The sequence below is a fragment of the Acipenser ruthenus genome, chromosome 11, assembly GCF_902713425.1.
Source record: "Acipenser ruthenus chromosome 11, fAciRut3.2 maternal haplotype, whole genome shotgun sequence".
Classification (NCBI taxonomy): Eukaryota; Metazoa; Chordata; class Actinopteri; order Acipenseriformes; family Acipenseridae; genus Acipenser; species Acipenser ruthenus.
In genome coordinates this window covers 6,920,359-6,945,977 of record NC_081199.1, presented here as the reverse complement: position 1 = coordinate 6,945,977, position 25,619 = coordinate 6,920,359, and the positions used below count along the sequence as shown (strand labels likewise).

General features: G+C 40.7%; 2 protein-coding genes across 8 annotated transcripts in view; both read left to right on the top strand.

The window, feature by feature from the left end:
- The window catches only part of LOC117426587 (calcineurin-binding protein cabin-1-like), a 71,256-nt gene extending 59,228 nt beyond the window's left edge, over positions 1-12,028 (top strand). For 6 of the 7 annotated variants that reach the window (XM_059033158.1, XM_059033157.1, XM_059033156.1 and 3 more), the window contains 4 exons: positions 2,644-2,956; positions 7,220-7,384; positions 7,641-7,870; positions 8,570-12,028. In XM_059033158.1, the coding sequence (XP_058889141.1) occupies positions 2,644-2,956; positions 7,220-7,384; positions 7,641-7,870; positions 8,570-8,713 (852 nt within the window). In that variant the 3' untranslated portion in view covers positions 8,714-12,028. The remainder of the gene's footprint in view (positions 1-2,643; positions 2,957-7,219; positions 7,385-7,640; positions 7,871-8,569) is intronic. The other variant, XM_059033154.1, reaches the window with a different exon arrangement.
- Positions 12,029-21,737: 9,709 nt separating this feature from the next.
- On the top strand, positions 21,738-24,842 carry LOC131739321 (T-box-containing protein TBX6L-like; the record flags this gene model as incomplete). The annotated part of the gene is made up of 8 exons (XM_059032680.1): positions 21,738-21,907; positions 22,025-22,127; positions 22,471-22,635; positions 22,757-22,903; positions 23,046-23,116; positions 23,339-23,421; positions 23,537-23,756; positions 24,087-24,842. Coding segments are annotated over 8 exons (1,416 nt in total), but the record flags the coding sequence as incomplete, so codon positions are not given.
- Positions 24,843-25,619: the final 777 nt, after the last annotated feature.

The following is a 25,619-nucleotide window of genomic DNA, read 5'->3' as shown; positions in this document are numbered from 1 at the left end:
CATGAGTTAAATTGTGCATTTAGAGAACTCCTTACCAAATTGTGATTAAGACTATATAACTATATAACATTCTTTCGCACTTTGATATTGAGAGAGTCGCAGTCTGGGGTTATGCCTGTCTATGTGTGTCACACTTGCTTTTATTACAGACGCTGAATGTAGATCATGGGGATCTACAGCACTTTCTCTTGGTACCGATAGCTCTGGTTTTGTATTTAGAGTCGTGGAGGAGGGTGTGTGTTCCTAACATACAAGTTGCAATAAAAAAGGGCTTCTCATTTTCTTTTAAAGCTGTGCGGGACTAGTATTGTAAAATGAATTAACGAGCAGAGCCGTTGCAACGCTCTGTAGAATAGCTGGACTGCATTAGTAGCTCTCAAGGGATTCGGCATCCTCATTCTGTCTTTTAAAGCTCTGGATATCATAATAAACCCAGCCTGTGAAAACAAGTTTCAGGTCTGCAGTGTTGGAAGAATCACGTTTTTTGACTTGGTTGTTGTCTGTCCAGAACCAAGCAACCACAATAAAATAGCACTGGGCTTCAAAGGCACCAATACCTACCTTTTCATTAAATTTTTTTACATAATTCTTATTCTTGACAAGTATGTGTGGTTGTTTTTAAAAAGTACCCGTGCCATGTAGGCCTGGAAACAGTTTAGTGTGTTACAGACCTGGGGTCAGTTACAATTTCAATTACAGCAGAATTATTTGCTGAAATTGTAATTAAAATGCTATTTTGTTTAATTATACATGGTTACAATTATGCTGCAGCAATTGCAATTCTAATTAGAATTACACTAAAAAGCAACATGAACAGCTCCACACATTAACATGTTTACTCTGTTTATTTTACCAAGCAGTGATGCCAGGTACAAATACAGAAACACAATACAGTGTGTAATGCTTTTTCAAACAAATGGGGTCACTAAAAGTGGTTGAAAAAACGAGAAGAATGTTTGCTCAGTGTGAAACACAACATGAAACTGTGAATGATTAAGCTTGGAGAGGTGTGTAATTGAACTGTAATTGATCAGTTATATGGTAATTACAAATACAACTACGCAGGTGTGCCAAGGTTCAATTAAATAAAAACCTTGTTGGAACAAGGCCCTGGACTGGATTCAAAGAGCCGCAACTGAGGACCACTGGTTTAAAGCAAACGGTGATTGTTATTTAATGCACATTTCTCATACCTTATCAATATCATTTACTGTACAAACCCAGGGCCCTCCATTCTACCAGAGCATACGGGGGTAAATGCTGACAGTAGTGTATATTGTACTGTATATTGTTTATATTTTACTCTCTGGCATGGTCAGGACGTATCAGGGTTACAAAAAAGGAAGCATTTGTTTCAGTCTGGTTATTGCCATAGAATTCAACTAGAGTGGCGGTTTTAACCCCCCCCCCTCTCTGCTGGGAGTGTGACATGTTCCATCAGTTTCGAATTGGGCAGGATTGTGGGTTGTTGTGATATTTAGAAATCCAGGGAAACCGTCTGTTTTGGGGACTTTGGTAGGCACCTGAAAGTTTTGCAGGACCTCCTACTACACTTTTGCTTTGTTTTTTGGGCTGCCTGCCCTGTTCTGAACTCATAGGGCACATTCGTAAAGCTCCAGATTAGTGAGAAAGTGTTCATCATTCATGGCCAGAGTGTCCTGATGTGGGTGGGGTTTTTTTAATTGTATTTTAGTAGACCTTTTCACACTAAATTCACACACCTTTTTAATTGCAGTTTTAATATTATGGCTATCGCTGTACCCTCACAAATCCCAAACGCTTTGCCACATTTGTAAAAGCACTCGGAGCATCTTTTAAAGGTGAATGCATATGGAATAACAACAAACAAAAAAAACCCCTCTTGCTTTGTGATCTGTTAGATTAGACTTGGAGTGCATCCATTTTGCTTGTTCCGTCGTTTCATTTTCCTGGTTGCTATGGCGCCCCATCGCTGTGCTCTCAGTCCATGGTTACAGGTTTTACTCGTAGCCCTTGTCCTTGTGAGTGATCCTTTAAAACGGGGGGGAGGGATGGAGGCACCCTGCGTCGTGTTCATTCTGGGGCTCAACAATACCACGACTCCTGGCAGAACACTGGATTCTTTCTCAATAGCTGGAATACCTGGCTTTAAAGGAGGACTGAAGTGGGTAAGCTTTGTCTTTCCAAGCTTGGTGGATCAGACTTTTATCATTTTTATACGGCAGTAGTGTTGTAGATGTTTTATGGGTGCTGCTGTTTTGTTGTGCTATGAAAATAAAATAGAGAGACTGAATTGTATATTTTATGAAATCTAAAATGTTGAATTTTTTTTTTTTTGTCTGCATATGATTCTGTTTGGCTCATAAATTGGTACAAGCATTTTCACTAAAATACAAAGAAGCAGTAAACAAACTACTGCCTCTGATAATTCCATTATGCTTTTTATTTTTTAACCTACAATGAAAAATGATAACTTCATAACCTGCAGGTCCTGCCTACTCATGGCACTCGAATAAGAGCAGATGTCCCTGGCCGGAATAAACATAATTCACCTATTTGCTGGGTATTCAATTCCACTAGGATGTCCCTTCAAACAAGATCTCAGACACGTATCCTCTTTTAATATCCCAGAGTATTGATTTTGTATTGTTTTTTTTTTTTCAGTCAACAGGCGACACCCCCACTACTCCCAAGCACAAGGAGCACAGGGATCTCTTCTTCCCCGTGACCCCCACCACCGCGTCCTCCTGCCCCTTGCAGTCCGCGGCAGGAACGCCTGACCACACTCCTTCATCGGACAGCACGGCCAGGCTGAGCGGGGACCTGCAGGCCAAACAACACAGGCAGCAGCAGCAGCAGCACCCGACTTCCTCCTACTGCTCCCAGGCCAGTGGCCAGGCGGAGCTGCAGGACGGGACTCGGATCAGAGGGGCACAGGCCGACACCGCCTCCACCATGGCCTATCTAACACAGGGGGGTGAGTAGCGTGTGTGAGGGCCATCCCATCCCCATAAAAGACCAAAGCCTACCTAATCGTGTACAGGTCACTTTGTTTATTCAGTTGGTATTATATGAAAAACACTTTTTTGTAGCACTGTAGAATCTGATATGTGGTCCAATGCTCACCAGTCAAGGGCCTGTTCAATAAATGAAGATTCTAGGAGTCATGTGCAACACTTAATGTGTGTGTAGAAGATCAATAAGTCAAAGTGGAGAATAAAGAAATTAAAGCAATAAAGAATATGGCTATGGTGGCAAGTAGAAACGGGGGTTCCATCGGATGGGGCATTGTCGGAAGACTGCTACACTTCTTACACAGTATTCGTGATTAGGGGCCCAGTATTGGAAGGAAAGCATTTGCTTTAGCTGGTCTCTATGGGAACGAGGATAAACAACATCACTTTGAGACAGTTAGTTAATTGATCACTTGACCCTGCCTTGTGGTTGCACATAATGTGCAGTTAATACAATAATGCATGACTTTTTTTCCTGGTGAAATATGTTTAAAAATAAATACAATTTTTGAAAACCGTGTTTAAATGAATGTAATGAATTTTAGTGTTGACGTAAGTGATGGACGTTCATGTCAGTGGGTCATTTACTGCACTTTCAGCATTGATAGGAATCTTTATATAGAGAGAGAGAGATGCTTTTGAAGTGGTAGAGTAGAGAGTTGTTAAAACAAGGTAAGGTTTTACATAAACAGGCATGCAGCGGTGATAATGTTGTTATATGGACATGCAGCATTAACAGCTTTGAAGGTGGGCAGCTTACTCTGTTGTGTTTCACTTGAGTTTGAAGTAGGCATAAGTACATCAAAAAAAAAAAAAAAAAACTTCACGTGGTTTGTAAAATAAGCCTTCCTTGCTAATGACACACAATCTTCTGAATGCATCATGTAGCTTGAGTTGTAATAATGGGTGGGTTTGGGAGCGGAGGGAGTCATTTTCATATGGAGATAATGCGTAATTTACTGCAAATGTAACATCCTAATAGATGAGGGAGTTCTAATCATGTTCCAGGGAGGTTTGCTGTGCACAGAACAGGATTGCAGGGTCTGCTGAACCCTGGGTATTATACAGATGCATTATCCCTTTTACCAGTAAAGTCTTTGTATTGAGTTTATAATATCTCTATCTATCTATCTATCTATCTATCTATACACATACCCAGTAGGTGGTACTGGTTTTGCCTCTTATAGGGGTCTGTCAGCCCTGTTGGTATTTGCTCGGGGTTGAATAGAAGAGAGAGCTGATTGTTTGTTTGGGTCTGGATCAAGGTGGTAAAGACCTCAAAGCACCTGCCTTCACTGAGCCTGGCTGTAGCCAATGCCAGTTTCTATACTGTACAGAGGGATGTTATTCCTATTCCTGCACTGCATATACCTGTAACAATAACTGCATAGCACAGTTCTATCCTAGCAGTGTTTTGTGTGGCTCAAGCCCCTACTTGGCAAGTGGCACTGGGATAGTTGTTAAATCAAAGAAAATGACATCACGGGCACAGGCAACCATGTGGATTGATCACGTTACAAAGCCTGGTGTGAAGGTGCCCCCTGTAGGCCATGTGAAGAAATATACTGTGGAAAATGTATTTTTGTTGCGTAGGGTTTTCTCATGCCTGACCTGGTTAGTGTTTAGCATGGGAATGTTTCAAAAGCAAAGTAGTACAGAGCTCACGGTTTAAACAGGAGAATGAGCAACTCCACAGACACACACAAAAAAAAAAAACATGAATTCACTGAATTAAAAATATGTGATAGACCGCCTTTTAAATAATATTGATTTAAATGTGTCCAATAGCAATGGGCTAATTGTTTAGCAAGTGGCAGTATTTATTTATTTTTTTTCGATTTTTAATACAATATTTAGCAATTAGCTTCTCCACTTAGCACCCTTTTCTCAACAATTGAAAATCTATGCAAATCAAGGTGTGCATGTAATTCAGACATCAAAACCTTCTCTGTGTATTTAGCAGCCTTTTGACGGTTTTGTAATATTGCAGCAGTCTTGGTATCCAGGTGTAGCTCTGTGTTAGAGATCTGGGAAAGTATTAGCAACAATGTTAATGCTGTTGAGTATTGTAAAAGGCATGGCAGTAACTGGATGGCAAAACAGTGCTATAGATTATATCAAAATAGGAAACAGTATAGGCCAAAACACTTGACTGTTACAAAGTAAACAGGTTCAATCCATTATTTTAATCAATAATGATTTATTTTTTATAAATACATAATTGAGTTCAAATACAAGCTTTAATTGGGCTTGGTACGGTATGGGTATGGGTGCTTCTCTACTGGCACACCCGACCCGTGAGGGCTCGGTATGGTACGGGTACGGGTGCTTCTCCACTGGCACATCCGACTCATGAGGGCTCGATACGGGTGCTTCTCCACTGGCACACCCGACCCGTGAGGGCTCGGTACGGTATGGGTACGGGTGCTTCTCCACTGGCTATTTGTCGAGCTGAGCGAGAACCAAACCGTGAAACTCCGGCCTCACAAGACATCTGAACACCCAAGGGAGTAGTTCATGTGTTTTAAAAGCAAGTTGAAGTGCAGGTGGAGGTCGCACTCTCTTTCTTTGTCTCTCACTCACACACGTATTCTCACACCTGCAGACATAGCCCTGGAGAGAAAGGGAGCTGTGCATTTGGGTACTTGTTAGAGAAATCTACAAAGAGTGGTAACCCTGGCAACATGGTTAAAGAGGTTTGCAATACTGTCTTATTACATTCACTGTCAATGCTTTGAGAACAGCATGTAGGAGCTTGTCCAGAGGTCCAGTATCCCATTCTATCTTCTAGTCCAGTGCTTTTCAACATTTTCATCTCAAGTACCAGTGTCCAGCAGGGACCACCAGGTGTACCAGTAACTATGTGCAATCTTAAACTGCTGTTGTAAAGCCGAGACCTACCCCATTACAAGCAGGTTTGTTGTGTCTGTACCCACCTGTTTTGTTGCCTCATTCTGCTGAATGGTTATGTTATGCAGCTGATGACTGCAATGAACTCCATGTTTATATGTTTAATATTTTTATTAATAATTAAATTGCTGCAGCTCCCATGCTCAGTGTTAGTGAATCCTGATCTGACAGCATGTAACAGACAGCTCTTATCATTTACATACTGTTTATTCTTCAGTAAATACAAGTTAAATTGCAGTGAGTTCATTCTGCTATGTTTATGATATTAAATACACCACAGCAAGCACATTGGCATATTTTCTTTCGCACAATCTGAGCGTTAAATTTAGTTTGTTTTTCAGTCGCAGTCTGGAGCCCTGCATCATAATTTCTCATTTCTCTGTGATTCAGTGGTACAAACAGATTGATACATTTCGATGATGAGATTGAGGGAGCATTGTGTTTTGACGAATCAAGAGGGGAGCAGTTTGAGAAAATCTTTCCTGATTTACTATTTAATTGGAGAGCTGGAAATTACTTTAGATGTCCTACATGTTTTATCAAATTGTAATGTGAGACCTCTCATTGGGTTGCATTCGTTAACTTAGCCATGGGGGTATTGTTAATTATGCGATTAACAATGCCTGTGTATTTTCAAATTAGATTCAGCTTCCTCCGAGTACAATATGCATTTTCATCTTCAAACGGAAACTGCTGTGACTCTTCAACAAATTCTTAAGGTAACTAACTGTCTGGTAAACAGTCATTGTTGTGCACACAGTGGATGGAGGTCACTGACATAATCCTGTCTATAGCCACCTGCATTCAATATGACCAGAGCATCCAGTTTGGCACGCATTGCCCAGACACAGTGCAGCAGCCACACAGAAAACCTGTCCTTTTCTACTATGTTGTATACTAAACACTGTTTACCATGTGCTGTGTATTTCTGTGAATAAGCCCCTGTCATTTGACCATTTATTTGTTTGCTTTACCACAGTATGGTGGTCTCTATGTTGTGGTTAACCTAGACAGGACAAGGTGATATCTGGAGATTTCATGCTGGTTCTTGTTTATCTTGGCGAGTTTGCTTTCCTTTTGTAGTGCGTGCACTAGTTTTATCTCTCCCCGAGGTTACAAAGGAACCCCCCCCCCCCCGCACAACCAGATTTGGGCCTCTTAAGTAGTCTCTCTGCTTTCGCCTTGACAAAGGGTTGTAGGATTAACTGAAATAACAATATGTGGAAATTAGGCATTTCAAAACCGTTTGTTTGTGTTGTGTGTCAAAGCAGTGCTGAATGATACTCCGGCTCACGGTGCTTCTCTGTGTCTCTCAGACGAGTCTCTGGAGGGGCTGGGCTATCGGCAGCAGGAGTCACACCTCTGCCAGCAGATGAAGATGGCAACTGTGAACCCGGGCCAGGAGGCCCCTGGCTGGCTGATGGAGAACCCCTTCGGAGAGCTGGAGGCCAGTGGGAACCCCCCTCACTCCTCCAGCCATGGTAGGGACACAAGGACTGAGCAGCCACAATTTCATTCAATCACTGTTTTGAACTTTGATTTTACCACCAATTTTAAGTGGACAGGGCACTTGAGCAATAGGAACTGAACTGCTGTGTTTAGGAATAGTACCACCAGCCATGTGTGAAAGGCCAAGGACAAAACTCTTTGGGCCAAAGCTGTTAATGTTGCAACATCTTTTGGATAAGAAATTGTGCAGTGTGTTTTAATAGGTTTCCCTTGTGTTTTTTTGTCAAGCAGCAGACCCCTCCAGCTCGTCTCCGGACCAGCTCTCTCCTGGAAGCCAGCAGTCCAAGCAGCAGCCGGAGAGCAGTCGGGTACGATCCCGTATCCCACCCAACATGCCAAAGCTCGTCATCCCGTCAGCGGTGACCAAGTTCCCCCCGGAAATCACCGTCACCCCCCCGACTCCGACCCTGCTCTCCCCGAAAGGGAGCATCTCTGAAGAAACCAAGCAAAAACTAAAGGTATCTCACTTTGTTTGAAATGTGGCAGAACTAACAGCCTGTCACTCTTTAGTCTATTCCCCAGGGCCTCACTACAGTAAAATGTTCAGTGAAAGTGTGAAGTAATTATTCTGGGTGCTTCAGATATTTTGGATGTTATAACACTTTCAGAAACTGGTACTTTTTCTTTAATAAGGATTGGCTCTTTTTATAGTTATTAGTTAGGCATGCCATCAGTCTTTGGTACCAAAAATGAATAAGTAAAAAAAATTCACAAGTTGTAATTTATAGTTGTAGAGCTTGCAACCTCATCTCAGAGATGAGACTCCACATTGAAAGATACCTTATGATGGTATTCAATTCTAGAGCGCTTGAAGGCAATGTGCAATGGACAGATAAAGGAATGACCTGGTTAACAAAGAACACTGCCAAGATACCTTATTGTTTCTTTAACCAGGTCATTCCTTTATCTGTCCATTGCACATTGCCTTCAAGTGCTCTAGAATTGAATACCATCATGGTAGTGCCTTGAAGCATGCTCTCTGGGCAATGTGGGGAAGTGACATTGCTGAGGCTAGCGACATCGCTGCTTTGTGGATAGAGAGAGGACTATTCTCAACTCTCCAGTGCTGTCAATGAGCCCTTAAATTCAAACACAAGTACTCATTCCAATGAGGCTTCAAATAAAATAAGCTGTAATTCGTCTGTCTGTCTGTTTAGAGTGCCATCCTGTCATCTCAGTCAGCAGCCAATGTAAAGAAGGAGACTCTGTGTCAGCCAGCATTGGAGGTGCAGGAGACCTCGAGCCAGGAGTCCTCCCTGGAGAGTGACACCGATGAGGAGGACGACTACATGGACATCTGAGCCTGTGCTGGAGCCTGGCACCTGCCAAGCACGCCGTGCAACCTGGCTCTGCCACGGAGGAAAGACAATGCTGATCGTCTGCAAAAAATGGAATTTAAAATAAAGCCTGTAACAAACAAACTTGTCTGCAGAAACCAGCAGTAAACCACCCCTCTGCCCATCATGATGACCCTGGAATGACTCAACACCAGCTAAACAGCTTCAGCTTCTGTGTTAAATCTTCAAGCCCGGCTGTGGCTTTTTATTTTTCCAGCCATCATTGTCATGTGGTCCTGTTGATTTCATTGATCACTGCAGCCCTCCGGTTCTACCATCTTCACAGTGTCTCGGTCACAGTGGCTAACAAGTTGATCTGCCCTGTGTAACAGCAGCACACAAGCTCTCCCATGTAAAGCTCACATTTGTGAATTTTTGAGGCCATGCTTTTGTATTGCACAGACTGTAAAGACAGTGACCATGGGTTTATTACAGGAATCGTGTAGGAAGCTACCGTGCTATTTGATAGTCCTACGTGTCCATTTTACCTTTGTTTTGAAAGGTCTAGCAAAAAAAAAAGCTTAAACCTGCAATTACAATTGGCTAGAATGAATTGCAGACTAACTCTGAGTCCTGAGAGGGCCCGCGTTGAACTCCCATCCTCCTGCACTGCAGCCCGAGCTCTAACCAATGAGCTACCTGAGTTCCAGCAACATCTGGAACCTTGTTGTGTCCTATGTTGATAATATTGTATACTATTAAGTGCCAAAAAAATCCACTTGAAAGTATTGAAAGGTTTTGTTTTGGTTTTGACTTCATAGCAAACACATGGCCCTGGAACATCCAAGCACTGATGAAAGTAGGAAGTGGATATTACTGAAGTGTCCTCTTGTATCAATCCATTGAAGCAGTGAAGAATAGCTAGTTAACATCTTTTTGTGAGTAAAAAAGATGGAGGAATGTTTTATACAGATTTTTTTTCTATATAAATACAGATCTTTGCAGTATTTTTATGGAATACTGGCAATGCAGCATTCTTTTTAAAAATAATCCTTTGTAAATAATGAATGAGATGTCTGGGGAAAAAAAGAGACAAACTCTTAATTAACTATACCTGTATGTAATGTATGTATTTTTGTGTTTAAAAGAAAAAAAAAAAAGTTTTGTATTTTGCTGAGCTGCTTTTGAAAACGCATTATGAATTGAGCATTAAACTGGGTTTAGTGTTTTTACTGTCTTGGACTAACCGTTGCCACTTTTGACCACCAGGGGGTGCTGTTATTCTCTGAACGGAGGAATCTGACTGATTTAGCTGCAAACCAAAAATGTAGTTCATGTCAGGCCATGCCATTGTCATTGTAAAGGTTGTGGAAATTGCCTGTTGCATTAAGGTGTAGCATGACAGCAACTGAGTTAACAGAATTTGTATTGGAAACTGAACCAAACAAAAAATGACAGTGTGTAAAATAACATGTAAAAGATTTAATCTCAGTGCCAAAATAATTTCAATGAAAAGAGGAGAAAAAGTGTGTCACAGTGTAGAAACCTTTTTAAGTTTTTGAGACCAAGGCATTTTGGAAATCAGTCAATTCCATCTGTTTGTGTGCAGGTAATAGAAGTGAAGTTAATGTAACCGCATTGTACACAAGCACAATACCTTGAAGCATGACTGTTTGTATTGCTTTGCTAATGGTTTATATCAGGGCTGTCCAACAGAAGGCTCTTGAGCCATATATGGCTCATTAAGATCTAAAGTATGGCTCTCTTAATTGTGCAGGTCAGTATCCCATTGAAGGATGTTAATATGTCCAGAGAAAACGAGAGAAGGACAGGTTTCTTTGGTAGAAGGTAGAGTCAAAGTGCACACAGATTATGACTGGTTTGACCAGAATGACAAGGTGATTCGGAGATGAAGGGTATTCGTACAATTACTCATACAAATCCCACTCAAGAAGAATGGGGCTTAGGGAGAGGATAAGGATCCTGGCTTAAAGCTTGACCTGTCATTTCTCGTCTCATCTCTGAGATTCCCCACTGAATCCTAAACAGGTTATCCGATACATATTCAATCTTATAATGGATCGTTATATTTATTTTAAAAAGGGACCAGGTCGACAGAAAAAAAAACACTCAATAGGGGACACCAGCAACATCATCTTGCATGTAGAAGAAAGTGGGTGTACAGTTATGTAAAAAAAAACTTACATTACTTAGTAACAAATGCAGCTTTTTCTTTTTGGAATGTTGTCTCTAAGAACTAATGGAAGACAGTTCTGAACTACAGTATTGGTTTCTCATTATTGTATCTTTCCATCTTATCTGCAATTTAAATATTATATTTTCCAGTTCATACAAGTAGCAGTACTATTCTTAATTTGACCAGTTCTTTAACATTTTTTGTGAGAGACAGCACCCCACAGGAAATTTGTCATTTTTGTCTCTCAAATAATTTAACTATTTTTATATGTTCTGATTTTCAAAAAGGGAAAAGTTGAATTGTCAACACAGCCCTGACAGCTCAGTATATTGGTCATCATGCCCTGGCTAAAATCCCTGCTAGAAGCACAATTGACCCACTCTGCATGGAGACAAGTCTGCTGATACAAGTGAATGGATGAACTTGCAGCAGAAAGGGCTGCTCTGGTTTTATCTGCAGACAGCTCTGTTCAATTGATCTAAACAGTGGTGAATTTAAGTACTGCCACGGTTTAGATTAAAATAGGGCTCTTTGTGTACCAAAGGTTATTAAAAAAAAATTAAAATAAAACAGTGCATGATGGAAGTCTCTTGGGTGTATTTCCGTCAGGAAATATATGCAAAACGCTGGAAAATGTCCTGTATTTAGATCGGCCACTGCTGTTTACATCAATTGAATAGAGCGCAGTATCTTTAAAGCAACACGCTTGGGTTTACTTATCAAACAGGGCAGTGTGATCCTATAACTTCAGGCAGAAACACACTTTAATTTAAACTTAGGCTCCAACTCCCTCGCTGTAGGTCTTACAAGGTTTCTGATGTGCACACTGTATGAAGAACATACCCTAACCGTTCCACATATCACACTGGGAACCTTATTCTCTGCTTCTGCATGGTCTGGTACGTTAGTAGTTAAGTCTTCTGTTTTACTACTTTTTTATTTTGTAAAATTATCTACTTTTTAAAACTACTGTTTTGAAGGGCTTTTTGATTTAAACAACTCTGACAAAAGGAAAAACAAAAAGATTGTTTTTCTTTTGTCTCTATGTAAACTGACAGCTTGTATCTATGCTGCTGAAAGCTTTTTATATGCAAGTGTGTGTTTGAAATATTGAAGAAAATAAAAACATTTTGGAAGCTTTATTTTAAAACTGTGTGATTATTTTACCTGGATGTGGATTATCTAAAAACAGGTCCAATTACAGAAATGGTCAAATTAGTCAAACATGTTGGCAACATTTGTGCTTTTCAAGCTCTTTTTAAAACCTTTCGTTCTGCAGATATAAAATCAGCCTAGGTTGTAAACAAAATCCATCAATAACAAGTGCATTGAAGATCTATGCAATGCACATCACTTCTTCTGGTGCCAGCTGCTGACGAGCGATACGAATTACAGCAGCTGCAATGTGCATTAAATAGCCTTTACCATGCAATCAGTGAAGGCTGCAGTTTACTTTTCAATATTATTCTTTATTACTGGATATAAATTAGATTGCATAATCAACCTTATACAGTGTAATGTTAAAGCACCTGGAATGATGCATCATGCAAATCTGTTAAATACATGAACAAAGCATGACAGCAAACAACAAGGGACATGCAAATAATGCCTGCAGGAAGCATTCCTCAGCACTGTAATATTAGAAAGCCTGGACCTGGGAGCACAGGATCGACTCAGGTTTGCATGCAGCTTATTCAGCCCCAGTTCCCAGGCAACCTGCATAGACTAAATCCCCTGGAATGCTATCAGCTGAGGATGGCAGACTTGCCATTGCCTGTTTGCAATGCAGTAGGCATTCAATTGTATAAGCTTTAGAAACCAGGAATTGATGGAGTACTGCAGAGGTTGTAACGCATCTCATTCATGTATTACACTACACTATTTGAAACATAGTATTTTGTGCTAAACAGAAAAAACCTTATAGACGTAAAAGCGTTTGAACAAACAAATAAAAGGGATACATTTCACATGTTCTACTATTATTATTATGTGTTATATAATACAGTACAACATGTGTTCCAAGCTGCTTTACAAATAAAGTAATAAACAGAAACAGTAAAATCAAACAAACTTTGCAACAGTAAGTCTCGTTTCTCAGCGAAACGCTCTTGAAAGACTGAGTGATGAAAGTTATGCCTGAATTATAAAGATAAAAGCAACTTATTTAACAAAATGAATGCTCCTTATCTGACCTTGAAAAACACGTTGCTACACAGATTTGATATAATAACACATTTGATGTCTTTAGCCTTTTTTCCCTTGTGAATAACGAATGCAACACAAACCATCATGTAACACACTGTAATTGGGGCACTAAACTTCAATAGCTCTGCAGTTAATCAGCCAATTCACACTTCATTCTGTTGCACAATTTAGCCTTGTGCTGGTTTTACTAGTATGTGTGCCATTTGCCATGCATTAAACCTGCAGAGACAGCACATATTAGTAGGAGACATGAACAAACTGTTACAGAGAATCGTTTACCATTGTATAGGCACTGACTATCTTTTCAGCACTGAGTAGTATTGGAAATATAGGCAGTCAATCAGCTAATGATATAGACCCCTAGAATAACAGCGCTTTTGCTGTACGTTCTGAAACCAAATTATTTAAGAGCTCATCTCTCTAAAATATTTATGAAAAAGTCTTAGAGAGATTCATTTGGTTCTCACTGAAAAATGCCATTCTATTCATTATCAGACCCTAAAACATGCTTAGTTGAAGAAGAGAATTGACTGTTGCTGTCCCATGCACAGCGCTGTGTAAGCAATTTAAAACATCACATTAACAGCTGTATAAACTACAGGAGTCTACAGCCTCATTATGTGCCTCCTGTAGTTGATAAAAACAACCGACTTCAGCTCTATTATCTTGCATGCCTCGAGCTTCACTCCAGTGGTTTACAGTGTCGCCAGGACCCCTCGATACAATTACAATTTTATTCTGTACAGTTGGGTGTACATGATTATTACTTTCATTTCAGGAACAAGACTGGATGAATAAGAAGCAGTAATGGTTTCTTCCGCTCTGGTAGACGTAATTGTTATTGAAATTAGGATATTGTGTCAAGGACATCCTGGTACAGGGCAAGACTAAAAACAGGCTCCTGTGTGTCTAGTCATCAGTGCTACTCAACCTGCCATTGGAACCATTTCTACAATGACAGCCAGTTATTTATTCTACATGTTATAATGACATAACTTTGTAAACATCCATTACGGCTAATATTGAGGACTGACTGCATATTAATTTGCTTGACAGTACGATTTTACCTACAGGAGAAGATAAACCCTTAAAAGGACATTCATATTATTATTATTATTATTATTATTATTAAAGAGTCATTTATCAGATGCTTTTATCCAAAGCGACTTAGAGACTAGGGGGTGAACTATGCTCCATCAACAACTGCTGCTGCTGCAGAGTCACTTCCAATAGGACCTCGGTTTCCAAAGGATGTTTAACTCTGAATACTGCTATGGAAAACCCCATTAGGGCAAGCATACTGACAATTCTTTGCAGGTCTCCCTTTTCTCTAGTTAAATATCTATTCATCTTTTCATCCATTGGTATAGCAATGGTCTTCAACCGTCACTGTTATATAGAGCTTGTCATGCCAGACCCAGGTAAACAATGTAATAGGTGGCTCGGTGCATTCCGACTAACCACGGGGCTCCTCATAGGCTTTGATCTGAAATGTCACTTTTTTAAAACAAGTCAAATTCATAGCAGCCTGGAGCTGGTGCTGCGAGTGTCTATGGAAGTATATTTCCCTCTCTGGAATAGGGGTGCTACCTCTTAGTCAGTTATTGTGACCAATTAAGGCATCAAAAGGAGCACGCTGCATGGTTAATGTCAGTGAAAGGTGTGGAATCTCTCATCTGAGCACTCCAGTCCTGTTTACGAGCCCAGGGCTACGCGTCTCATCTTTGATTGGCTGTGTATTGGCAGCTGTTAACTAGCTGCTATTGAGCACAAGAACGTTGCAGTTAAAGCAAATGGTCTGAGACCGACACCTCAGAGCCGGAGCAGGAACGGTGAAAGGGATCCATACAGAGATCAGGGAAACAGACAGACCGCTGGCGGACAGGCTGCTGCTGTTAGAGACGTCAGAGCAGAGAGACCCCAGGGCAGCGGCAATACTGGCTGCATGGCACCTGTTACTGATACAAGTAAAAAAAAGGCCCTTGAAGTACTAAGAAGTTAAACCAAAGACAGAGGCAACACTTGAATATTGTCCTTCTGGCAAATCCATGTGAATGCTGGTAGAACAGCCATTCCATGATGAGTTTGTTGACATCACAGTTACCAGTTCGACTTGCAAATCCACATACAGTAGCATATAAAATCCACTGCAGCATTTTAGAATGTGAATTCCTGTATTACAGAACAACTTGCAAACATTAGCCCTCCTCTGAAGGATAAGTTGGTACATACAACCGACGCATTTCTGAAATGTTTGATATTAAATTCTGACAGACAGTTCCACTTCCTGACAAAAAAATAAGTTTCTTCTAACCTGCTAAACCAGGTATTTTAAATCAACTGCCCACCGCATGCAACCCCCAAGCCGCTGAGCTCCGCTTCATTTACACTGTTGGCTCTTATTCTCTAGGGCGAGATGCAATGTGTGGAGGTCTTCTGTTGGGTTAATATTAGTGCCCTTTGGAACAGTTGTCTGCAGCAGCTGTTTTCTAACCCCTGTGTAAATAAGATGGGAATGTCAATGGGTGGGGATCCTGGTAGAGCACAGCTACCATGTCAGTGCATTCACCCTCCTACCATCACTACTGTGAATTCAAAATTAGAGCTATTCACTGTGTACACATGTAAAAACAAGACAGATCGACACATGCCTTCATGTACCCCCAGATTGCAATACACTTGATAACTTAAATATGCAAGTGTGACATGCAGACAGTTCTCTAGATGTATATAGATCCCCTGCAGGAGATAAGAAGCATGATCAGATGGTTTCACAGACCTAGGCGAGTGCTAAACGGGGCCTGTGAAACTAGCCGAGAACGCTTCAGTAACTGACCTTCAGTGTAGGTTGTCATTCAAATTTTAAAGCATGGTCACGCTAGCTTGGATTCAGACTCTGTGTGCCCTGCTTATGAATAGAACACATCATGTCCAGTTGTTTTGGTTGTTTGATAAGCATGGGAAAAAAGATCAATAAGAAATGTTGACCACGGTGCAAGATGATCAGTTTAGGAAGCTTCCATGATGAGATGCTGAGCACTGTTACAGCCCGACTCACCCTGCCCACTGATGAGGAGCGAATCAGCTCACTACGTACTGAAGTGTCACCACGACACCAGAAGAGATTCCCTCACAGCAATGACCTGCTCAGGAGACAAAAAACACCTTGGATTCTCTAGCATTTATAGTGTGTATTCTCTCTCTCCCTTCGGTAGTTTAAGAGGATGTCCTCTGTTGTCAAGTCCGTCATCCACAGGGGATTATACCTCGTTAAGGACCTTTGGAACAAATCCTTCAAAATGTAACGCTGTAGAAAATTCAATTGTTATGTTTTGTTTTTTATGTATGTCGATGCTACGGTCTTCCAGGACTCCCTTGAAAAGAGGTGCTGACCTCAATGGTCTGTTCTTCTAGGTTTATAAGTAATCGATTGAATTTACTGCTGGAAAAAAGGCTACCTTCCCCCTGTTTTAAATTTTAACATAGTATTAATGACAATAGATGCTAAGAAAGGATAGAGTGAATGTGTCATGAAAAGCTCTTTGCTTTTGTGTTCTGCAAAGACTGCAATGAGAGGTCATGTCACACCACCTGACTAATTAGAAACTTAGAGCAGAAGTGCAAACAGTCACGCACACACGAACTCTGAGCATCCATCAGAGTGAGAACCTTTCAAACATGTTAAAAGAATTCCCGGCAATATGAAAGCTTCAGCTTCTCAGTGGGAGACGTTTGTCTACCAGGTTTTCTTCAATAATCCATGCAGATACAGGAATTAGATACAAAGGGTTAAATTCACAAAGAATTTACCACTGCCCCAAAGGCAACACTCTCAAACACAGACGAGCACGGTGGCAAATTTGTGAATAAGGAGCAGACACATCCTGAAGTCAGTAAAACTAATGAAACTTCTTAATCTGTTTCCATTTCATTTGGGTTTTTTTTTTCTACTTTAAGACATGTATTTCTGGTCCACTTTTTGTCACTATTGTGTAGTTGAGAGGGTCACCCACAACATCCCCAGCTGTCAAATTCAACAACAGAACTGCAACACTAAACAGCACATAATGAGCCGGTCCTATCCCTGCGTCAGGAGTGTCCTACACTCTTTACTGTTCACTTTGTCAAGTATTCAGTCTCTCCTTTCACCTCCATCTCACCTTCACTAACATGATAACTGCAGTACTGTACAGATTACCAAGGCGGGGGGAACTGTGAACTGAAGCAACATCATTCTGCTCTGGAGTTCAACCGGTCCTTTACAGCCACATGAGAGTTCCACAGTTATGTTTTTTCTAACAAAAAGGCTGTGTGCCCACCCTGTCCCGATCAATTATTTTTTTAAAAAATGTTTGATCCAGTAATTTAAGTGCTTCAGTTTGTTAAAAATAGCTGCAGCTGAGTTACAAAAAAAGAAAGTGATACTCGGCTTGACCCCCTATGGTGGATGGAGGGGATCCCCTGCGGCTGCTGGAATGATGGGGTGCGTATGCATTCTGTTTAATTGCACACTTTTGGCTCAGCAGTCAATAATACGACAGGGCTGGCTTTCAAGACCTACATGGATCGCCATAAACAAGACAGAGGGACTTCTTAACAGGCTCTGTTTCCCTAGTGGGTTAGTCATTTTCTTTCTCTGCTAGAAGAGATAAGGTGTGAAAAAATAAAATTGGGGTAAACAAGTTATTTGCCTACCATTGCAAAGACTGGAGGGACCATCAACCAATGCGATTCTTCCATAGGCAAAGGTTCCAACTGCAGATTCCAGGACTGGGTTTTCAACATCGCAGACAGTGCCACTAGGTGGTCAAAATGATGTACTGTGTAGCTTGGCAATTAACATGTAAGGTCAAACCTGAATGTTAGTTTGATATTTTCAATGCTTGAGGTGCCCCTAGATAAGTATCTCTTTCATAAGTCATCACAGACATTGCACCTAGTAATAAAACATGGAATGGCTGACTGTGTGGATTAATGGAATTGGGAAACAACTGATACAGTTTGCTCTACCAGTTGTAGAATTGAATATGAACTCTAGGGGGTGCCAGAGCTGCTGCTCAAAGGACTGCCTCAAAGGGAAATGGAATGGAATGTAAAGGGTCCTGACAGCTGCAGCTCTCTCAGTACAGCGAGCCCGTGCCAAGGCGAGGCTTCCTGTACAATATGAAAACACAAGCACTTAGAACTCACAGAAAAAGACACGGTACAAAACTGAAATGGAAAGTCAGCTTTTGCGACGAGCGATCAAATCACTTCTCTGTGTATCGGACCTGACCAACCAGTACTGCAGAAACGAAGCAATCAAAGGGACTGCATCTGTTCACTATGAAATTCGGTCTTGTTTTTTGTATTATACATTATAACCAATCGACACTGTAGGAAAAAGTCATTTTTACAGATTTAAATTATCATTTTTATTTCTGCTTTGAGCTAATCATTTTGCACACCTAAAATCTCAGCCAAAAGGTACAAACCCTTTAAATTCCTCCCAACTCAAACCATGTATGACTTCTGATTCTTACACCAATGTTTCAGTAATTCATATTGTATATGCTGATTAGATGCAGGCTTACCCTATTATAAATCTGAATGAACTGTATTGTTAGTGATGTATGTGTTTGCTGTCTATGTTCATGACTCATTGAAATAAAGATTTAGAGTCTCAATGTGCGTTTATTTTTCTTGTTAAATAAATAAAGTTATGCTTTAATGATCACAGTTTCTACACAACAGACCATAAAGCTGTCTTCTGTCTGATTTGTGGAACGTCGTTTTTATATTTACAGAAGATTAAAGGAGAAGTGGTTTTGGTTCCTATATCTTTTCTTTTTTTTTTTGTACTTACAGGAACTTATTTGCATATGAATATGAATTTCTAAATGTAACACTCGGACGCCTGGTATTTTGGTCTTCCTCTCTTCCTGGTGTATTTGCATGTGCATGTTTAAATCTTGAAATGTTGTTTTGTAGCTGGGTATGTAACTCATTTACCCTGACCATGTTATTGTGTGGACTCAGATGTCAGTGTGGGGGATTTACTGCAGGATTATCACTGAAACAGACTCCTAACCACTGAAATCTGACACCATGACATACAAGCACTCGATTAAAAATTAACTAGCTCTAATGGGTATTACACATTTAGATAAAAAAAAACAAAGGATTTTATTGCAACCATAATGGAAGACTGAGGTGGATACAATAAAAAAAAACTAAAAAAAACTAAATATTAACTATAAAGGGTGAATTATTATGGGGACACCCCATGTAAATAGTAACACATGCAAAAACTAAATTTCATAATTTGATAATACAGACAGGTAACTAAATGCATTTACAATTGCAGAAAAAATCCTGCATAGCTGAACAAACAAAAGCCTAACTGAATACAGCAAATGTGTGTATCTACCGTTACTGCGGTGCTTTGCATGTGCATGGAGGAGGAGGAGAGGCCCTTGATAAACGGGGGCTGAGCTGGGGGGCAGGTTTCAAAGTGGGCCTGCGTGTGGATTTGAGCAGCACAGGATGAGGAGCCCTGCTGCTTTTCAAAAGGCTGCCAGGGATGAGGATGGCTGGAGAGGCTGCTGGACTTGTCTCATGTGAAATTCAAGCCCAGGGCCCTGCCTTTGAGACTGGACTTGGCCCTCTAGTGCTAAATAAGTGTGAAGTACCCTCTCCTTGTCCCGGCTCAAACGAGCCCATCCAGGGGACCATGAATATTTCAAGTACAGACCTTTTGGGGGGGAAGCTGGTCTAATGAGATTACAAACACGCCATTCTCATGTCTAGACACCCCAATACACAACCCCAGGATCATTCAGGGAACCAAGCCCCCACAGTATAGCACTGCATGCAGCAGCATCATGTATTAGGACTGGTCAGAACTATCCATTTCAATTGAATTGCAATGTATTGTATTTATATAGTGCCTTTCAAACCACAGTATCTCAAAGCACTTTCCATGTCAGTTAAAACAGAGCAGAAGCATGAAGTATCAAGAAGTAGTGAAACATTTCAAAATAATACTACTACTACTACTAATAATAATAATAATAATAATAATAATAATAATAATAATAATAATAATAATAATAATAATAATAATAATAATAATAATTTAAAACAATTGAAAATAAGATTAAGAATGATAGATAAAATGTCTACCACTCATACTGGACTACACATGCCATGTATCCACATCCATCTATATTTGAATGGCTTTACAGAAAAATTCCAACTAGATATATTATGTAGTACAATCAGCAATTTGTAATGCTCACATAGTTATGAGCCTGCTCAGTTTTGTATTTAGCATCAGAATTGGAATAAAAGCTGTTTGGATACAATAACATGTATTTTACAGGATTTCACAGGGCTGTTGATTTAAGAATACTATTACTAACCATTAATGGGGGAAATATTTTACAGGATTAAAAATTATTACTATGGTATATGTACTTTTGTATGTGTGATATACAAATAATAATTAGTGTGGAAATATAACACCAATAATTGCTTATACATTTAGGGTAACACGTGTTTACATGCTCCATCATGCTCCATCTCACTAGGCATGTCTTATGCCTATACGAAAATGAAAAAAGAAATGTCTTGTTTACTTGTATGCCACTTTTTTCTCTACTTAAAGGGATTATCTGGATATTTACAGGGATTTTAGCACGGAAAGGCTGTTCCTTTCTCAAGAGGGACCTCCTATCAGTATTTGTTTTAAAGTCTGTTAGCAGTTAATAAAAATGCATTTCCTCCATGGTGCTTCCTGTGGGGACTGTATCAATACTCTGTTAAGTTTCTTTGATTTCTTTCTCCACCAATCAGGGCAGGGGATTCACCTCTTATTGTGTCACTTCAAAGGAACAGAATGGGTCCCTTGGCCCCGCCCACTGCAGGACTCTCTTAAAAAGAGGGGCACCTGACCGTAGAACTCAGAACCCTCACTCCCTCGCCATTCCTCAGGGCAGCCTGGATTATCCACTAAACCTCCAGCCTTCTCATTAGACATTACAGGAGCAACCAAACGGAAATACCTACAAAGACTTGAAAACACTACTTTGCTTCATTTGAACTTTATGAACCACACTGGATTGTTTTAAAATCTGAATTCAAATCTCTTGGCCCTTGCCTTGCATAATGCAGCCTTCACGTGGTGAGTATTAAAACCTTTCTTTAAAGGAAGTATCAGATACTTAAAAAAAAAACATCCACTTCGCTCTAATCCCAGTCTGCATGTTGTGCATTTGAGATCTCACTTGTGTGGTGCAAGGAAAATGTGAAGATGACATCTTTTTATATTGGATACTTATCAGCCATTGTAAAGTCTTTGGTAAATTATATATCGTAGTGAGATTTTTAACTTAGCGATGCAAACGCAAAATAGCTGCTGTTTATTTCTAACAACGACTACAGCAATCAAATTCACAGATTTTATTCGTTGGTCATTACAAGTTACTACTAGAGTGAGATGCTAAAGAAACGCCACCTGATATTATTTGTTACATTGTGTTATGATGCATTTTAATCTTAAAATGGGTTTACCATTAACAAGCCAGAAGGGTACTAATCAAAGCTGCAAAGCTCGATTATTTCAACTTCAAATAAAATAAATTGTCTCCCTTTTCCTCCCCCCTCCCCGCGACTCCAGATATAAAAACAAACTTCGGCATCCCTCCCCCTTCCACAGCAGCCTCTGGCTCAGACTCGTTCCTCCAGAGCAGTGTCAGGATGACCCTGGAGGACTCCGACCTCTGGAAATCCTTCCATGAAATTGGAACCGAGATGATCATCACCAAACCCGGCAGGTAAGAGCTTCCAGCCGTCCCTTTATTCAGCGACTGTCCTTTCAGTCTGCATGACGAAAAACCAACCATCTACAATTGATGTGTGAATTAAACTACTTCTTATTGTTCATCTTCCAGGCGGATGTTTCCACATTGTAAAATAAACCTCTCTGGGCTGCTGCCTTATGCCAAGTACATCATGCTGGTGGACCTGGTTCCTGTAGATGGATTCAGATACAAGGTAAGACCTTTTCCTACACACCACACTTATGTGAAATCATTCAAGCGCCTTGGATCCCAGCACAACGCAGATCCGCTGCCACCTACTGAAGCAAAGACCAGATAAACCAGCAATCACCCAGCTGCCATCCGAAATATATCAGAGTCTTATCATTTGTTGTGTTTAAACTCCATGGAGGGCAGTCTCTCTGACCACCTACCATGCTCCATCTCAAAGCTTTCAACTTGGACCCTCATCTGTGTTTCAATTAAAAATAAGAGATGGATTTGATCAGCTGAACAACTTTTCAGTGTAACACCCACAACATCTTCCTGACCAAAGGTTTCTCTGTTTCTCTCCACAGTGGAACAAGCATAAGTGGGAGGTGGCCGGTAAAGCAGAGCCTCAGCCCCCCTGCAGGACGTACCTCCACCCAGACTCCCCGGCCCCCGGCAGCCACTGGATGAAGCAGCCCGTGTCCTTCCTGAAACTCAAACTGACCAACAACACCCTGGACCAGCACGGACACGTAAGAACTCCACACCTCAATGGGAAATGAAAAACTCATGCATCACATCATATATAACCCGGATTAAAAACTGCACATCAATAATATGAATAATGATAGTTCATGTGCTCTTTCCATTTAGATTATTCTGCACTCCATGCATTGCTACCAGCCTCGTTTTCACATTGTGCAAGCCGATGATCTCTTCAGTGTCCGCTGGAGTGTCTTCCAGACCTTCAGTTTCTCCGAGACGACTTTCACTGCTGTCACAGCCTACCAGAACGGAAAGGTAAGAGCCGCGGAAATACTGGATGTACACACAGTGACCACAATAATGCATTTTCATTACAGCAAGTTTATCTTTAAAATAATTCTAGTTTGAAATTAAAATCTAATGACATGTTGCTAATAACTGATGTTTTTCCTTTCAGATAACCAAACTCAAGATTGACAATAACCCTTTCGCTAAAGGATTCAGGGAGCAAGGAACCAACATGAAGAGGTAATGGGTTTCTCTGGATCTTAAATCAGGGATAGGAGTAAGACGCCCGATGCATACAGCAACTTGATCTATTCCTGGTTTTACTACGAATTTAATAAGACACACCTGAGCTTACCTCTACACTGGGGCTAATCAAGCTTGTAATAAACTCTGGAATGGGTTACTCTGCAGTGTAATAGGAATCTCATTTCCATCCCTGATTAATGTTTTTTTTTTCAACAGACAACGTACACTTAGAACTCAGGTATGCCCTGAAAAGAAGCAGCTAAACAAAGATGATGAAGAGGCAGAACAGCTCCACCCAGGTATACTTCGACATGCAATTTCATATGCTTTATTAATTCCTAATTGTACAATTGAATTAGTATTAATAGTATTCCAAGAACCAGTCCTAACAGTTCTTCTATTTGTGTACAGCAGAGTTCAGGAGGCCTTACTATGAGGGCTATGAGGATGATGAAGTAGGAGAGCCCAAGACCAAGGAGGGCTGCCCAGTGAAAGAAGAGAGCTATTCCCCATGGGGGGCTGGGCAGGACCACTCTCACAACATCCGCACAGAGTCCCCTCTCAGCACAGAGACAAGGGAGATCTACAACACAGAGCAGCTGGTGCCAGGCCCTGCCTCCTACCAGCCTTACAGGTTAGCATACCACCCACTAGGAAAGCACCATCTCACCTAGTTCAGTACATCAATATCACCTGCTAAGAAATAAATAATAAAATAATATGTATATGTGCATATCAGCATTGTTAAATGTTTATTAAATTTGAATCAATTTTATACAGTATTATTATTATTATAAATAAGTATTGCTAACCATACAAAGTCTAGGAGAGACCATTACTTATAATTTGACAATCATAAACAAAAAAAAGATGCTGTAGTTCTAAGTTGCTGTCCAATGGTGCTGTTCTACTGGATTTAAATATAAACAGCCACTTCTTAAACAACTGTAATATCTCTCGACAGATTCCACGATTTCAGTAAGTCTCCCTCCCCTCTCTCCCCTCCTTCCAGCGGCTCTCAAAGCAGTGGCCAGCCCAGCTTCGAATCCCAGCCCTTGGATGTGGCTACAGTGCCAGACCAAGATGCCAAGCCTGCTCCCCTGGAACCCCTGTCATCCTCCTGCCCTCCCTCGCTGCCTTTGGCGCACCACGCCCCCCAGGACTACGCAGGAGTGCTCAACGTGGCCATGGCGCCACCAGCCACCAAACCTGGAGTCATCAGCCACCTCTACAATCCCTACACCGCTGAGCAGGGGCTCGGGCAGTGGAATGGACCACCCCATAGCCAGTATGGGTCCTCGGGTTACCCCGCCCACCACCTCCACTCAGAGTACAGCGCACAGAGCATGCACCACGGGTATCACCATGGCAACGTGGCTGACTGGAGCCAGTACCCCCTCTTCTCTTACTCCTGCTGGTAACCCTAAATAAAGGGACATGCTCTTCAGGACAATAACCAATGAGGAAAGACTCAATAAAAGAGACGCTGCTCCCACTGGACGGCCAAAGACCCGTGGATTTGGGAGAAATTATTTACTACTGTTTTGCCAGTACTGCTGAAGTTGCCACTATTTGTCTACTGCTGCTGACATTGACTTTAAAAAAGGCATAATTGTGTTGTTAAATTGTATTATATAGTTACATAATTTAATTTTTGGCTTGATGAAAAACATTTGGGCAAACTACTGTTACGCAACACAGGAAGTAGTTTGCTAAATCAGGCGGCGTGCCGTTGGTGTCAATGAAATATGTTTCTACAGCCGTTGCATGTGCATTGGTTTTAACTTTGTGTTTTTGTTGTTATTATTATTATTATTATTATTATTATTATTATTATTATTATTATTTATTTGCCAACTTTTTACTTTCATATATTATTATTTTTGTAAAAAGCTAAGTTTGTTTGTTTGGAAAAAAAAAAGCCTTCTATTCAGAGTGTAAAATGAATTGAAAAAAATAAATACAAAAAACTAATAAAACGTACAGAAGAAGCCATTCAAATATCAGTTTATGATTTTATTATTACTGCCAAGCAAAGGACCATCATATACCGGATACAGATCATATACAAAAAAGCAGTAGTGGGGCGGGGCTTCATTTAAAGATGCAGCGTCACGTTTATACTAAAATGTGATTCTGGTTCCCTACATGCTTGTACACTTTACCCTTGTGTTTGTGGTATTGTTAGCTGTCCAGTTTGTTTGCATGTACAGTTTCTGCTGAAGGTGTGTACAAGTCCCATTCCTCTCTGAAGCCTTCTTGTCACTGGCAGACTCTGCTGCAGCTCAGGGAAGCTCCTGGAAACATTTCTGTCTTGCTTGGCTGAGCTATAAGCATGAGTTTCTAATGCAACTCCTTATTTTTTAAAAAAAATATCAATAAAAAAATTGTACGGAACCCCTAATTAAAGGTTCTGTAAAATGTGTAGAAGTCCCCCCTCCAATCCCTTGTTAGGTGGGACCCCGATATATCTTGGTAGCCATAGTCCATTCGGGGG